The 15,610-nt window shown below is 45.6% G+C and overlaps 1 protein-coding gene across 5 annotated transcripts in view; it reads right to left on the bottom strand.

Annotated features, from left to right (window-relative positions):
• Window positions 1-15,610, bottom strand: part of LOC130367819 (cytokine receptor common subunit beta-like) — a 198,656-nt gene that overhangs the window by 6,855 nt on the left and 176,191 nt on the right. For all 5 annotated transcript variants that reach the window (XM_056570644.1, XM_056570645.1, XM_056570648.1 and 2 more), the window contains exons 8-10: window positions 11,868-12,069; window positions 1,969-2,059; window positions 307-382 (exon numbers count right to left, since the gene is read on the bottom strand). In XM_056570644.1, coding sequence (XP_056426619.1) covers window positions 307-382; window positions 1,969-2,059; window positions 11,868-12,069 — 369 coding nt within the window. The remainder of the gene's footprint in view (window positions 1-306; window positions 383-1,968; window positions 2,060-11,867; window positions 12,070-15,610) is intronic.

Here is a 15,610-nt window from a genome sequence, read left to right as displayed (position 1 = left end):
AATTTTTAAAATAGAGAAAAAAAAAGTGAAACACACACACACATTATTAAAATAAATTACAAATAAAAAATTGATTCTGATCGAGTCAATTTTTTTTTACATTCGGAGAATCGGCCAAATCGAATTTTTCAAAAATTCACTCATCTCTAGTTATTTCTATTAGAACAGCCCATACACAATTCTTGCATGTTCTTCGTCCTCTTTCCTCATGTAAGTTCACCAAGGCAGTACATACCATAGAGGCAGACCATGCAACTGCTATGGGCTATTTAGATACATGTCAACCCCAATAGACGCTTTAATTACCTTCGCTTTCCGTAAGCTTTTAATAATAGAGCTCTTGCTGGGGTTGGGAATCCTATCATCCAATTTTTTCTTATACCTATGAAGGAAAGGTAGAGTAAAACAGAACTGAAAGCAGTGTTTGTAATATGACCAAGGTCATTTTATGAAAACGCCATAAAAGGAAGAATTTTTTTTTTCATGCAACCACTAAGCGATCCAAAAAAATCTCACCAATCCCAAAAATTTAGGGAAATTGTTTCTGAAGTACCGTATTTATTGGGGTATACCACGCACCCTCATTTTATCAAGGATATTTGGGTAAAAAAAGTTTTTTACCCAAATATCCATGGTAAAATGAGGGTGCGTGTGTGCGCGTGTATACCCCGATACACCCCCAGGAAAGGCAGGGGGAGAGAGAGGCCGTCGCTGCCCGCTTCTCTCCCCCTGCCTTTCCTGGGGTCTAGAGCCCTGCTGCCGGCCCTTCTCTCCCCTGGCTATCGGCACCGCTGCCCGTTCTGTCCCCCTGACTATCGGTGCCAGCGCCCCTATCGGTGCACTGACGTCATGCGCCGCGCCGTGCAGCGCATAGCAACGACGTCGGGGACGCACGCCGGAGGCCTGCAGCAGCGCGGACCCGACCCAGGTAATTATGCTACCGGGGATGGGGGGAGACAACGGGGCAGCGGTGCCGGCAATGGGTGCCGCTGCCCTTTCTCTCCCCCTGGCTGTCGGCGCCGGCAATGGGGCGCCGGCACCGATAGTCAGGGGGACAGAACGGGCAGCGGCGCCGATAGCCAGGGGGAGAGAAGGGCCGGCAGCAGCGCTCTAGACCCCAGGAAAGGCAGGGGGAGAGAAGCGGGCAGCGACGGCCTCTCTCCCCCTGCCTTTCCTTGGGGTGTATCGGCGTATAACACGCACATAGACTTTAGGCTAAAAATTTTAGCCTAAAATGTGCGTGTTATACGCCGATAAATACGGTAAATGCGCAGTGCACATGTGTAGCCAGAGCTCTATTCATTCTTTATGGGACTTCAGAACATAGCTGATTAAAGTGCTCACCAGTGGTCAGAAGCCCCATAGAGAATAAATGGAGCATTATCTGTGCCTATGCATTGCTGCTCCATTCATTCAGGGGACAATTGATCTCTGTTCTCTGAATGTAGTAGGGGTCCCATTGGTCTGCCTTTGCAAATTAGCTTGTGTCCCCCCTATCCTGTGGATAATCTAGTGCAGACTAAATCCATGTTGTCCACATGCTGATGTACAGTATGTTAGAGACACGGCATTAAAGGGGTACACTGGGGAACTGAACTTATCAGGCACTTATTCTCTATCCACTGAATAGGGGATAAGTGTCTGATCACGGATGTTCGAATGCTGGGGCCCCCATGCAATCTCCTGTACATAGCCCGTCCTATTTACCTGTCCTCAGAGCACTACGGCCCCCACCTTCATGGACATGGGCAATGTCCAGGAAGGTGGGGGCTGGAGAGAGGGTAAGTAGGACAGCCCAGTACAGGAAATCACGGGGGACATCAGCGGTCGGACCCTACACGATCGGACACTTATTCCCTAACCTGGGAATAGGGGATAAGTGCCTGATGAGTTCAGTTCCCTGGAGTACTCCTTTAATTCAATTTGTCAAGTTAGTATAACCATTAAAATTGCATCCCGTACACTCACCTTATTAAAGCTTTGCATCCACATGCTGCACAGATTACAAGGACAACCACAGCCGTCGGAACCAGAATGCTCAGCAAAAGCATATTTTGGACTAGAAAAAAGCAAATGAAGTAAAATCAGCAAAACAACAATTCCAGAGTTATAGATATAAGATAGCGAAAAATTTTATTTGAGAATATCTGCACATTTCCTAAGGCCAAAATACACGATCTGTCCCATGAGTTCAGATTGTTCAATATGACACAGTGGCACGTCCTCAGCCAACGGCTGTCCGGGCATGCTAAAAGATGTAGTTTTCAACATCTGGAGGGCTGTAGTTTGGCAACCACTGGATTAGCATATAAATAGAGATGAGCGAACTTTTCAAAAATTTGATTCGGCCAATTCGCCGAATTTTCCGGAAAAGTTTGTTTCGATACAAATTTTTTCACAGCGAATCTATATTAAAAAAGGCTATTTCTACCCTACATACAGCCTCTATAGGGGTATAGAACACTTTGCTGTGTTCTAAAACACATATGGAGTGTGCTGGGTTAGTGAAATAATACTGTTATTCAGAATAGCATGCAGATTACCGGCATCGCTTTTAGAATCACTGCCGCACAGCAGCAAAATGACAGAGCCTGGTGGTGGCATCAGTGTCAGGAGACCATATAGTGACTGAATGACAGCGTTGAGGTGTTGGCAGCATGAGGACACCATATAGTGGCTGAATGACACAGCTTTGATGAGGCTGAAGCATGAGGACACCATATAGTGGCTGAATGTCACAGTGTGGAGGTGTTGGCAGCATGAGGACACCATATAGTGGATGAATGACACAGCATGGAGTTGGCTGATGCACGAGTACACACCAGGGCTTCACAATCCCTCCAAAAAAAACACCACAATTTTAGAAATTTTTGAAAAAGATTTTGGATAGCGGGTGCTACCTATGAGAAAATTTGAAATTACCAGACACAGGCCCCACAGTGGCATCAGTAACCCATATTTTGCCTGAATGACACAGCCTGGAGTTGGCTGATGCACGAGTACACACCAGGGCTTCACAATCCCTCCAAAAAAACACCACAAGTTTAGAAATTTTTCAAAAAGATTTTGGATAGCGGGTGCTACCTCTGAGAAAATTTGAAATTACCAGACCCAGGCCCCACAGCGGCATCAGCAACCCATATATTGCCTGAATGACACAGCCTGGAGTTGGCTGATGCACGAGTACACACCAGGGCTTCACAATCCCTCCAAAAAAAACCCACAATTTTAGACATTTTTGAAAAAGATTTTGGATAGCGGGTGCTACCTATGAGAAAATTTTAAATTACCAGACCCAGGCCCCACAGCGGCATCAGTAACCCATATATTGCCTGAATGACACAGCCTGGAGTTGGCTGATGCACGTGTACACATCAGGGCTTCACAATCCCTCCAAAAAAACACCACAATTTTAGAAATTTTTGAAAAAGATTTTGGATAGCGGGTGCTACCTATGAGAAAATTTGAAATTGCCAGACCCAGGCCCCACAGCGGCATCAGCAACCCATATATTGCCTGAATGACACAGCCTGGAGTTGGCTGATGCACGAGTACACACCAGGGCTTCACAATCCCTCCCAAAAAACACCACAATTTTAGACATTTTAAAATAAGATTTTGGATAGCGGGTGCTACCTATGAGAAAATTTGAAATTACCAGACCCAGGCCCCACAGCGGCATCAGTAACCCATATATTGCCTGAATGACACAGCCTGGAGTTGGCTGATGCACGAGTACACACCAGGGCTCCACAATCCCTCCAAAAAAACACCACAATTTTAGAAATTTTGAAAAAGATAGCGAATTTTGGATAGCGGGTGCTACCTATGAGAAAATTTGAAATTAACAGACCCAGGCCCAGCAGCGCCATCATTTTTTTATTTGAAATTTAAAACAACATTTGCTTGTCCCGGACCCCAGCGAATGACCAAATCAAACAAGACCCAATAGGGCTCATGTGGCTGTGAGATTTAGGCGAAACGCCTCCATTGCCCAGACCGGCCATTGTTTCCAAGACTTCTCGCCAAGGCAAACCATGTGAAGAACAGCGTGACACCGCCGTGACCTGCACACATGGAAGGGCCACTGAGACTTGTCCGGGCAGTGGAGGCTTAAGACACAGAGGAGGATGAGGAGGCGGAGTAGCACACTGTCGCAGGACCAACGGGCTGACAGAGTGTAGCAGAAAGCAGGATTGAGAACACATCAGGGCTTCAGAATCCCAAAGAAAAAACAACAATTTTTAAAATAATTTTAAGAATATTTAGGACAGCGGGTGCTACCTATATGTTGCATGAATGACACACCCTGGAGTTGGCTGATGCATGAGTACACACTAGGGCTTCACAATCCCTCAAAAAAAATACAACAATTGCAGAAATTTATGAAGAAGACTTATGGATAGCGGGTGCTACCTATGAGAAAATTTGAAATTCCCAGACCCAGGCCCAGCAGCGTCATCAGTAAACCATATATTGCCTGAATGACACAGCCTGGAGTTGGCTGATGCATGAGTACGCACCAAAGCTTCACAATCCCTAATAAAAAAGACAAACATTTTTGACGAAAATTTAGGACAGCGAGTGCTCTCCATATATTACCAGAATGACGCAGCCTGGAGTTGGCTGCAGCATGACGAGACCATTGAAATGTGTGATTTTTTTATTTGAAATTTAAATCAAAATTTGTGTCCCGGACCCAGCCGTGTAGGTACAAAGGACCTAATCTCACAATTACCCACAGGGCTCATGTGGCCGTAAGATGTAGGCGCAACGTCTCCATAGCCCTGACCGGCCATTTTTGGTTTTTGAACCTTTGTTTAAGAACAAGCGCATATCCAAGTGTCCAGAAGACTCTATAATGCAGGACGATGGACCACTAAAAGATATTCTTCTATAAAATAATTTTTAATGAAATAAAGAAGCAGAGTTCATCCCTCTGCGTATATTTTTTTTAAATTTTACTTAAAAAATCGTTCAATGGTGTAATGGTTATTATTGTGGAAAATTCAAGTTTATTACTGTGATAATTATCAGAAAATTTGAAAAAAACACTACCCAAGAGTGTTTAATAACCCCATACATTGCACCATAAATGTTGAAATTTTTATTAAGCATGTATGTATGTATGTATTTCAAAAATCCTAAAATTAAAGGCCCAAGCCCAGAAGTATCAGGAAGTCAAGTACTTCCTGAAAGACACAGGAGCAGTCAGGAGTAAGCATCAGCAGTACCCAAGAGGATTTAATAACCACTTACATTGCACGATCTCTCGCAAGATCGAGCAATAACAAGTGTGTTATGTCCTCAGATGTCCGGGGCTACACGCACGCTACACTGAACGGACCAGCGTGTGTCTATCTTTCACTGACAGGTGCGGGTAACCCGCTGAACCCCCTTCGCAATAGGGATCAGGGATTGCAATTATTTGCCAGGAAAGAAGAATCACAATTAAGCGCCAGTCATAAGCTCGGGTGCATTAAGTCCCTGCCCTTTGTACACACCGCATGTCTCTACTACCGATTGGATGGTTTAGGGAGGTCCCCGGATCGGCCCTGGCGGGGTAGGAGAAGGCCCTAGCAGAGCGCTGAGAATTTAAAGATCATTGATGAAATTAGCATTAAGCATGTATTAGCTACTGCTAAACTTCCAAAAATTTAAGGCCCAAGGCCTGAGGCATCAGGGAGGCAATTATTTCCTGAAAGACACAGAATGAGTCAGGAGTAGTCATTCGCAGTACCCAAGAGGGTTTCATAACCAACCCCTTACATTTAAAGATCAATGTTGAAATTTGCATTAAGCATGTATTTAGCTACTGCTAAACATCCAAAAATTGAAGGCCCAAGGCCTGAGGCATCAGGGAGGCAAGTAGTTCCCGAAAGACACAGAATGAGTCAGGAGCAATCAGAAGCAGTACCCAAGAGGGTTTCATAACCATCCCCTTACATTTAAAAGTCAATGATGAAATTTGCATTAAGCATGTATTTAGCTACTGCTAAACATCCAAAAATTGAAGGCCCAAGGCCTGAGGGCAGGGAAGCAAGTAGTTCCTGAAAGACACAGAATGAGTATGGAGCAGGCATTCGCAGTACCCAAAAGGGTTTCATAACCCCTTACATTTAAAGATCAATGTTGACATTTGCATGAAGCATATATTTAGCTACTGCTAAACATCCAAAAATTAAAGGCCCAAGGCCAGAAGCATCAGTGAGGCAAGTAGTTCCTGAAAGACACAGGATGAGCCAGGAGCAGGCAATCGCAGTACCCAAGAGGGTTTCCTAACCAAAGCTTCTCATCAGCTACTGTAGACTCAGGCTGCTGCTGATTGAGCTGGTAATGCTCCTCCCACCCCTCCCCTCCCAGCAACCATGGCAGTGGAAGGTGAGCGCAGAGGGCCCCCCGAGTCAGACCTGCGAGTGAATGGACCATGTGGCCGATAGGCATCAGCCAACTGACTTCGTAGAATGTCTCTGTAGTAGGTCAGTTTGTCCTCCCTCTCAGTGGGTGTAAAAAAGGCCCTCATTTTGGGATGGTAGCGAAGGTGGAGATCCAGAAGTCATCCCGCTGACGAATTTTGACAATTCGGGGATCACTACACAAGCAACTGAGCATGCATCATGCCATTTGTGCCACTACCTGCCTCCATCTCCACTGCATACTGCCACGGTGTGTCTGGGTCCTCTGTCTCAACTTCCTCATAACCCTCCAGCTCCTCTGGCTGCTCCTGCTCCTCCTCTCCTGTACGAAGACTAGAAACACCGGCCATCTCATCCAACCTAAAATGTGCTCTGCTGTGCCCCTCACAATCCTCCTCCTCCAGTTCAGCCCCCACAGGGCTCATGTAGCCTTGAGATGTAGGCGCAACGTCTCCATTGCCGTGACCAGCCATGGTTTCAATCATTTGTTGTAGGAAATGTAGGAGTGGAATTACGTCGTTCATGGCGTAATCCAGGCGACTCACAAATAATGTGGCTTCCTCAAAGGGCCTCAGCAAACGGCAAGTGTCACGTATGAGCTTCTACTAGTTCACATTGAAGTTACACAGGGGAGTGCTCCTATCTGCTTGGATCATCAAGAAATCGGTGATGGCTTTTCTTTAATCCTATAGTCTGTCCAACATATGGAGGGTGGAATTCCAACGTGTGGCAACGTCACAAATAAGACTATGTTGTGGGATACCGTTCTTACGCTGCAGCTCAAGGAAGGTGTGCTTGGCGGTGTACGAATGGCTGAAGTGCATGCACAGTTTCCTTGCCATTTTCAGGATGTTTTGCAAATGGGGTGAAGACTTGAGGAAGTGCTTGACAACCAGATTCAACACGTGTGCCATGCAGGGCACATGTTTCACACTTCCTTGACGCAGCGCGGACACGATGTTCTTCCCGTTGTCTGTCACCATGGATCCCATTTCAAGATTTCGTGGAGTAAGCCATACTCGGATTTCTTTACAAATGAACTTTAGCAGTTCCTCCCCTGTGTGACTCCGTTCGCCAAGGCAAACCATGTGAAGAACAGCTTGACACCGCCGTGCCCTACACACATGGTACGATGAAGGGCCACCGAGATTTGGACGTGCAGTGGAGGCCGAGGACATGGTGGAGGATGACGAGGCAGCGTCGCACACTGTAACAGGACCAACTGCCTGGGAGCGAGAGCGTGGAGGAGGAAGCGGTGTGACCTGTCCAAATTGCTGTTGTGGCTGTGCAGGAACCACATTTACCCAGTGAGCCGTAAAAGACAAGTATTGTCCCTGCCCGTAGTTACAGCTCCACACGTCGGCGCTGCCGTGCACTTTTGAACACACCGACATGCTCAAGGACTGGCCCACCTTCTCTTGTACAAACTTATGCAGGGCTGGTACTGCCTTCTTCGCAAAGAAATGACGGCTTGGGACTCTCCACCTCGGCTCGGCACAAGCCATCAATTCTCTGAAAGGTGCAGAGTCCACCACTTGAAAAGGGAGGGACTGCAACACCAGCAACTTGGACAGGAGCACATTCAACTTCTGCGCCGTTGGAGTAGTGGGCGCATACTGTTGTCTCTTGGACATGGCTTCGCCGATGGATTGTTGGTGGAATGGCTGACTAAAAGGGGGAGAAGCAGGAGCGAAAGAAGGAGGGTTTGACACACATCTCCCTTCGGCTGAGGTGGTGGAGCCTTGGCTGGATGAAGGAGGGAGCGGATGGCCACTGGGTGATGCAGCAGGCTGGACCACTACATTGGAGCCACGGTTCTCCCAGGCCGCTTTATGGTGGCGAAGCATGTGTTGACGCAGGGCCGTGGTGCTGACATTGGGACCCTGTCCACGCTTCACCTTCTGCCGACAGATCTTGCATGTGGCTACGTGAACCTCCTCCGGATGCCTTATGAAAAACTTCCACACCGTCGAGTAGCTGATTTTCCCACCCGTAGTTTGCACTAATCTACTCCTACTGGCGCCGTCTCCAGGAACCCCTGTTCCACTACCTCCCGGAAAGGTAGGCTGCCGCGAAGCAGGTGGTCTCCCCCGGGCACGTTTGGCTCCTGAATTTCCACTACTGCCACCACGCTGACTGCCAAACATGCTACCGCCTTGCTGCCTCAAGGGCAACCTGCAACTCTCTTCTCCTGATGATGATGAAGCCCCTTCTGCACCCGGCTCCCAATTGTGATCGGCTTCATCATCATCAACAGTTGTGTGCACGTCACTGATGTCCTCCTCAGGTTCCCCAATATTGTCTGCTTCAGGACCCTGAACACTTGCAACACCGCCTCCCACGTCACTCTCCGCATAACTACTTGGCCGCCTAGGGGAGCAAGCGGCGCATGTCTCCTCCCCTTCTTGGCTGTCCAGTAGCTGCTGACTGTCCTCTATTGGATTGTGCTCAGTAAATAGTGGAGCTGAACCCACAGCATAAGATACTTCTTTAGGAGAGGGAACAGCATAGGACAAAGGCAATGGAAGGACACTGACTGCTCCCGGCCATGCCAACTGAGGAACCCACCGACTGTTGATTGGGAGTGTCAGATGTCACTTGTGATGTGGATGAGCGTGTTAACCAATCGACGACGGCAGATGGGTTGCTGGCTGATAACGGGAGCTCAGGCCTCTCGCTGCGACTCCTGCTGCCACTCGCCCCAAGTCTGCTGCCAACTCTGCCTGAAGTATTTAGGCCTCTGCCACTCCTCTGTGTACGTCCTGGCAATTCTCTGCCTGACATACTTAGTGCGTTTATGAGGGTATTACAATACACTACACTACTCTTTAAACAGTATTTGTCTAGAGCGGCAGCAGGTGATTACTTACGGCTGTCCTTGAACATTATGTAGGCCCTTGACAGATTAACAGGTACTAGATGGTACAATACTTGGATGTACCTATGCGATATGCACTGATGAGGGCAATAATATGCCTAACTATTAGCAGAAAAAACTCTGTATTTTTGTAAAACACCAGCCAGTGGATACTATTGTTTGGACTTTGACGGTATGGAGCACCTTGACAGCTTAACAGGTACTAAATGGTACAATACTTGGATGTACCTATGCGGTATGCACTGATGAGGGCAGTAATATGTGTAACTATACGCAGAAAAAACTATTTAAAAAAAAAACTGCCGGTTAATAGTATTTTTTGGACTTGCACAGTATGTAGCCCCTTGACAGATTAACAGGTACAAAATGGTGCAAATGCACTACAGTCCACTGAACAATCACGTATTTCTGAACAGCAGCAGGACCCAACAGTGCAGCACCACAAAAATAAATCCAGGGATTAAACCCTAAATTGCACTCTGTCACACAATTCTGAGCAACAGAAGATTTGTGGAGCAAATAAAAATAAACTCAATTGGGCTGAAAAATGAGGAGATGAGATGCTTCAGAAATTTCAGGCAGCTTGGAGATCTGTATGAGGCAGCTGACAGCTATCTGCCCCTCTCTGCTGCAATGCTCAATAACGTGAATAGGAGGTTTAGCAATCAATGATCCTTCTCAGTGTAACAGCGCAGCACTCTGCACTCCTGCCTTTCCCTAATGCTGATGTGACTAGCAGTTGCAGTGTAACGCTGTGGTATGAGCTATTCACACACACGCAGTCCCGTCCTCTCCATATGACTGCATAGATGAAATGAAGAGAGGCAAGATGGCCGCCGATTATATAGGGGCTGTGACATCACAGGGGTCAGTGAACAGTGATAGGGTGCATCTGACATGTGATTCAGGGTCATCTCGCTTACCTTCATTCCCGCCGCTGTTTCCCGCCCTCCCATAATCCCCTGCCCCATGTACTCACATGTGGATCCGCCATCTTAGGCCCCCAATAGCCTGGAACGCTGTAAAATGGAGTTTAATGAAGCGATTTGTGCAATAGAATCGCGGCGATATTCGTACTCGTTGCAAATCGAATTTTTCATGAAATTCGTAACGAATTCGGGTTCGTCTACTTCGATTTGCTCATCTCTAATTATAACCTTTGTTAGTTTAACATATAGGGTGGGGCTGCATTAGTCAGGCTAAGGCCATGTTCACCTGATGGAATTTCAGAGTGAAATCCGTCTCAGCAGTATCCCACATGGCGGAATTTCCACAACAGAAACAACTGCTGCGGAAATCTAGATTTTTATCTCCGCCAAATATGTTGGCATGTCTATTGTTTTGGTGGAGCCGCTTGAAAATGCAACATTGTCTATAGAGATGTCACATTTCCAAGCGGATCTAGAGGTAGCTCCAATACAGTGAAGGAGTTTAAGCATGCGAATAAGGCTATCCTTCATATAAGATAGGGATAGACATAAGGCTATCCTTCATATACGATAGGGATAGACATAAGGCTATCCTTCATATAAGATAGGGATAGGTATAAGGCTATCCTTCATATTAGATAGGGATAGGTATAAGGCTATCCTTCATATAAGATAGGGATAGGTATAAGGCTATCCTTCATATAAGATAGAGATAGGTATAAGGCTATCCTTCATATAAGATAGAGATAGGTATAAGGCTATTCTTCATATAAGATAGAGATAGGTATAAGATTATCCTTCATATAAGATAGAGATAGGCATAAGGCTATCCTTCATATAAGATAGGGATAGACATAAGGCTATCCTTCATATAAGATAGGGATAGGTATAAAGCTATCCTTCATATAAGATAGAGATAGGTATAAGGCTATTCTTAATATAAGATAGGGATATGCATAAGACTATCCTTCATATATGATAGGGATAGGCATACGGCTATCCTTCGATAGGGTTATACATAAGACTATTCTTCATATGAGATAGGGATAGGCATAAGGCTATCCTTCCTATAAGATAGAGATAAGTATAAGGCTATCCTTCCTATTAAATAGAGATATGTATAAGGCTATCCTTCATATAAGATAGGGATAGGGATAAGACTATCCTTCATATAAGATAGAGATAGGTATAAGACTATCCTTCATATAAGATAGGGATAGGTATAAGACTATCCTTCATATAAGATAGAGATAGGTATAAGACTATCCTTCATATAAGATAGAGATAGGTATAAGACTATCCTTCATATAAGATAGAGATAGGTATAAGACTATCCTTCATATAAGATAGGGATAGGTATAAGACTATCCTTCATATAAGATAAGGCCAGGGACTATTCATAGTATTCAGGATATTGGGCAGACTAGATGGGTCAAACGGTTCTTATCTGCCGACACATTCTATGTTTATATGTTTTCCGGGCAGACATTCAACAAATTTTCCGCCATGTGAACACGGCCTTATGATGAAAGCTACTGGTCCTGCAGTTGGAAGGGAACAATAACCATTCATAGTTAACTGGTGAGTTAGACTTTTAGTCCAGGTCATTGTTGAAAAAAATCTTTTGTGAAAACCTGAAGTTACCTGACTTGGTGTGAAATGTTTGCACGCTGCTCCATTCACTCCAGGGCCCCTTGTAGCAGTGGTCTGGATTTTCCTCCCCCAACTTCACTCGAACCTTCACAGAGTAGTTACTACTAGGTTGAAGCTGCGCTGACAATTTGAGGAGGACGGAGGGGTTGGCATGTGACAGTTCTTTTCTATGACCTGGGCAGTCAGAAGCAGCCTGATAAATAAAAGAAAAAACATTTTGTTAGACTTTTTTTTTGCTTGTATCAAGAGAGATAAGAGACAATTTAAAAGATGGAATAAAAGTTGTTCATGCATGGTTGAATACCATAATGGTGGTATGAATGAATTTGGAAAGAGAAAACAATAAAAAAATTTTTTATATATATATATATATATATATATATATATATATATATATACATATATATATATATATACATATATATATATATATATACGTATATATATATATATATATATATATAAATAAGATTTCAGACAGGAGCAGCACACCTCAAGATGTCGGTGCTATAGGTGCAAATCCCCGGTTACGGGATATAAGTTAACGCATAAACGGCTATCCGGCAGCGCAGACTGCTTCAGCTGCCACCGGATAGCCGTTTACGTTGCCCCGTGTGGTCCGCTGACGATCACTTACCTGTCCTCGGGGCTCCGGCGCGTCCTCTTCGGGATCCCCTCCATGGTCGGCGCTCTCCATCGTCGTCATCACGTCGCTGGGCATGCCGTCCCGTCATCCAATAGGAGCGGCATGCGTAGCGACGTGATGGCGGCGACGGAGAGCGAGCATGCCGGGGAAGCAGAGGCCTTGCCGGAGCGTCATAGACACCACGTGGACGTGGCGACAGCGATGGACAGCGACATCCATGGCAGCGGTGATGGTCCGGAGCGGCAGGGACAGGTGAGTACAACTTCCTATACCAGTGGTCTTCAACCTGCGGACCTCCAGATGTTGCAAAACTACAACTCCCAGCATGCCCGGACAGCCGTTGGCTGCCCGGGCATGCTGGGTGTTGTAGTTTTGCAACATCTGGAGGTCCGCAGGTTGCAGACCACTGTCCTATACTTTACATTGCACGGATCCCTCAACATGCGATGGTTTCAACAAACGATGGTCCATTTGGAACGGATTACCATCGTATGTTGTGGGACCACTGTATTGTTAATGCATGGATGAATACAATAGTGGGGGTATGAATGAATTTAGGAAGAGGGAAAAAAAATAAACAAACAAATATAAATAAATAAAAATATATATATATATATATTTAACATTATTATATATTTTTATTTTATTATTATTTTTCTTATTTAAATCCCATAATCCTTATTTCAGCCTCCATTGTGAATATTTTTGGTGATAAGTCTCCTAAGGCCAGGTCCATGCTACAAAATTTCCAAGTGGAAATCCGCTTTAATAATCTACTCAGAAATTCTGATTCAGCAGAATCCAATTGTTGGCAATGGGATTCCGCTGCACGGCGCACACTACAGAATTATAGCGGCGGATGTTCTGCTTCTGAAGTTCCGCCGCCATGAGAATCTTGCTCTCATTCAGTCGGCGCAGATTTTTCCACCCGGAGATTCTGTAGTGTGTAATTTAGCCTTATTTTCATTGAATCCATTATCTTTTTAGGACAGGGGAGGGGGCTCTGGAGTCTTCGAGCTGGAGGATGACTCCACAATCTCGACTGATAATGAGAAATCTTATTGTCTATGTTCATAATAAAGGTTTATTCAGTTTATGTCATTTTCTTCTATATACCTTTGGATATTGTGTTTTTTGTTTTTTTTAACTTTTGATGACTGCACAAACAGCTGCTTCTCCATTATTTGAAGTATTTTTGTATTCTATTTTATTCACTGTAATATTATTTCTCCATGCCAAGACCCATGGCACACAAGTAGTTTCAGGCAGATCCAAGCAGAATTTCCATGTGGAAATTCTGCCAGAAATCTTTGCGGACTCAAAGCCCCACTGATGGATTATTTTCAGAGAACAAATTCAGTGAGGAAATTCTGCTGTGCGAACCCAACCCCAGGCGGATGCAGGTTGGACAATGTTTACATTCCACATGGAATCCGGAAGGGAAATACGCTGCCAATCCGCCTTCATTCCACTCAAGAGTGAATTCTACCTCAAAATCAGAGTCCAATTGACTTCAATAGGATTCTGCAGTGGAAATCCGCCAGAACTTTGAGTGTTCATAAATCTGGCAGAATTTTTAGAGCAGATTTTCCGAGTGAAAATTCTGCCTTGAAAGTACCGCAGTGGGAATGGGTGAACAGAAAACCCATTCACACTCATTTTATCTTCATGTAGCGGAATTTCCACCAGGAATTCCGAAGCAGAATTCAGGAAGGAGATTTCTCACTGTAAGGCTGGGTTCACACTGTGAAATTTCTGGGCAGAATTTCAGCCGGAGATCAAGATGGCGGCACTAGGACCACGCAGACTGAATTGCTGTCCCCATAGATGTCAATGCATTTCTGAGCAGATCTCCCAAAAGATCCACCCAGAAATGCATTGACGTCTATGGGGACGGCATCGCAGTCTGTGCGGTCTTAGTGCCGACGGCTAAATCTCCAGCAGAAATTCTGCCCAGAGATTCCGTAGTGTGAACCGAGCCTAATCCTAGCCTAAGGCCAGTTCGCACTTGAGAAGCTCCGAACAGAAAACTTCAACTGTCTGTGGAGCGCATTCCAAAAGAACATTAAAGGGGTACTCTTATCCCAGACATCTTATCCCATATCCAAAGGATAGGGGTAAGATGTCTGATCGCGGGGGTACTGCCTCTGGGAACCCTCGCGATCTCTCCTGCAGCACCCCCTGTCCTCTGGTGCATGGAGCGAGCTTTGCTCCGTGCCTAATGACTGGCAATGCAGGGGCCGGAGGATTGTGATGTCACGGCCCTGCCCCCTCGTGATGTTGCGCCCCACCCTTCAATGCAAGTCTATGGGAATGGGTGTGGTGGCTGTCACGCCCCCTCCCATAGACTTGCATGGAGGGGGCGGGGAGTAATGTCACAAGGAGGTGGGGCCGTGACATCACAATCCTCCGGCCCCTGCATTGCCAGTCATTAGGCACGGAGCAAAGCTCGCTCCATGCACCAGATGACAGGGAGTGCTGCAGGAGAGATTGCGGGGGTTCCCGCGGTGGATCAGACATCTTATCCTCTATCCTTTGAATAGGGGATAAGATCTCTAGGGGCGGAGTACCCCTTTAAGCAAGTTCAATGTTCTGGCGGAATATTTTTTAATCTAAATCTTCTGTCAGAAATTCCAAGCAGATAATTCTGCAGTGGGGATGGGTTCATGGGAAACCCATTCACTTACATGTTAAGCTTCATGCAGCGGAATTCCGGTCGGAAATTCTGTAGAATGAACCCAACCTTAGAGTAGGTAAACATGTCACAGCCATAGCCTCGCCTGGATTCTTAGAGCCCATTCACACTCTGCTCTAAAATGCATTGCCGTCTATTGAAATGGCACATTTCCGAGCAATCCTAACGCCGACTTGTTTTGCCAGCACTCGCTCCAGACGGAATCTCTGCCCGAAATATCTTCAACAGTACAAGGCAGTAGAAAACAGTATCAACATTTTTCCGTCGACCCTGGGAGACATTACAGAGAAATTACTGAAAAAATAGTTCTCCTCCGGCTCCTGCAGAAATCGGATCCTTCTAACAATAATGTATTTGTAAATGTCCCCCTCTCCTCTAGGCCTCGAGAAATAT

This window comes from Hyla sarda, chromosome 4, assembly GCF_029499605.1.
Source record: "Hyla sarda isolate aHylSar1 chromosome 4, aHylSar1.hap1, whole genome shotgun sequence".
NCBI classification, from domain to species: Eukaryota; Metazoa; Chordata; class Amphibia; order Anura; family Hylidae; genus Hyla; species Hyla sarda.
Note: the sequence above shows the minus strand (reverse complement) of the source record. Positions and strands in the feature narration are given on the sequence as shown.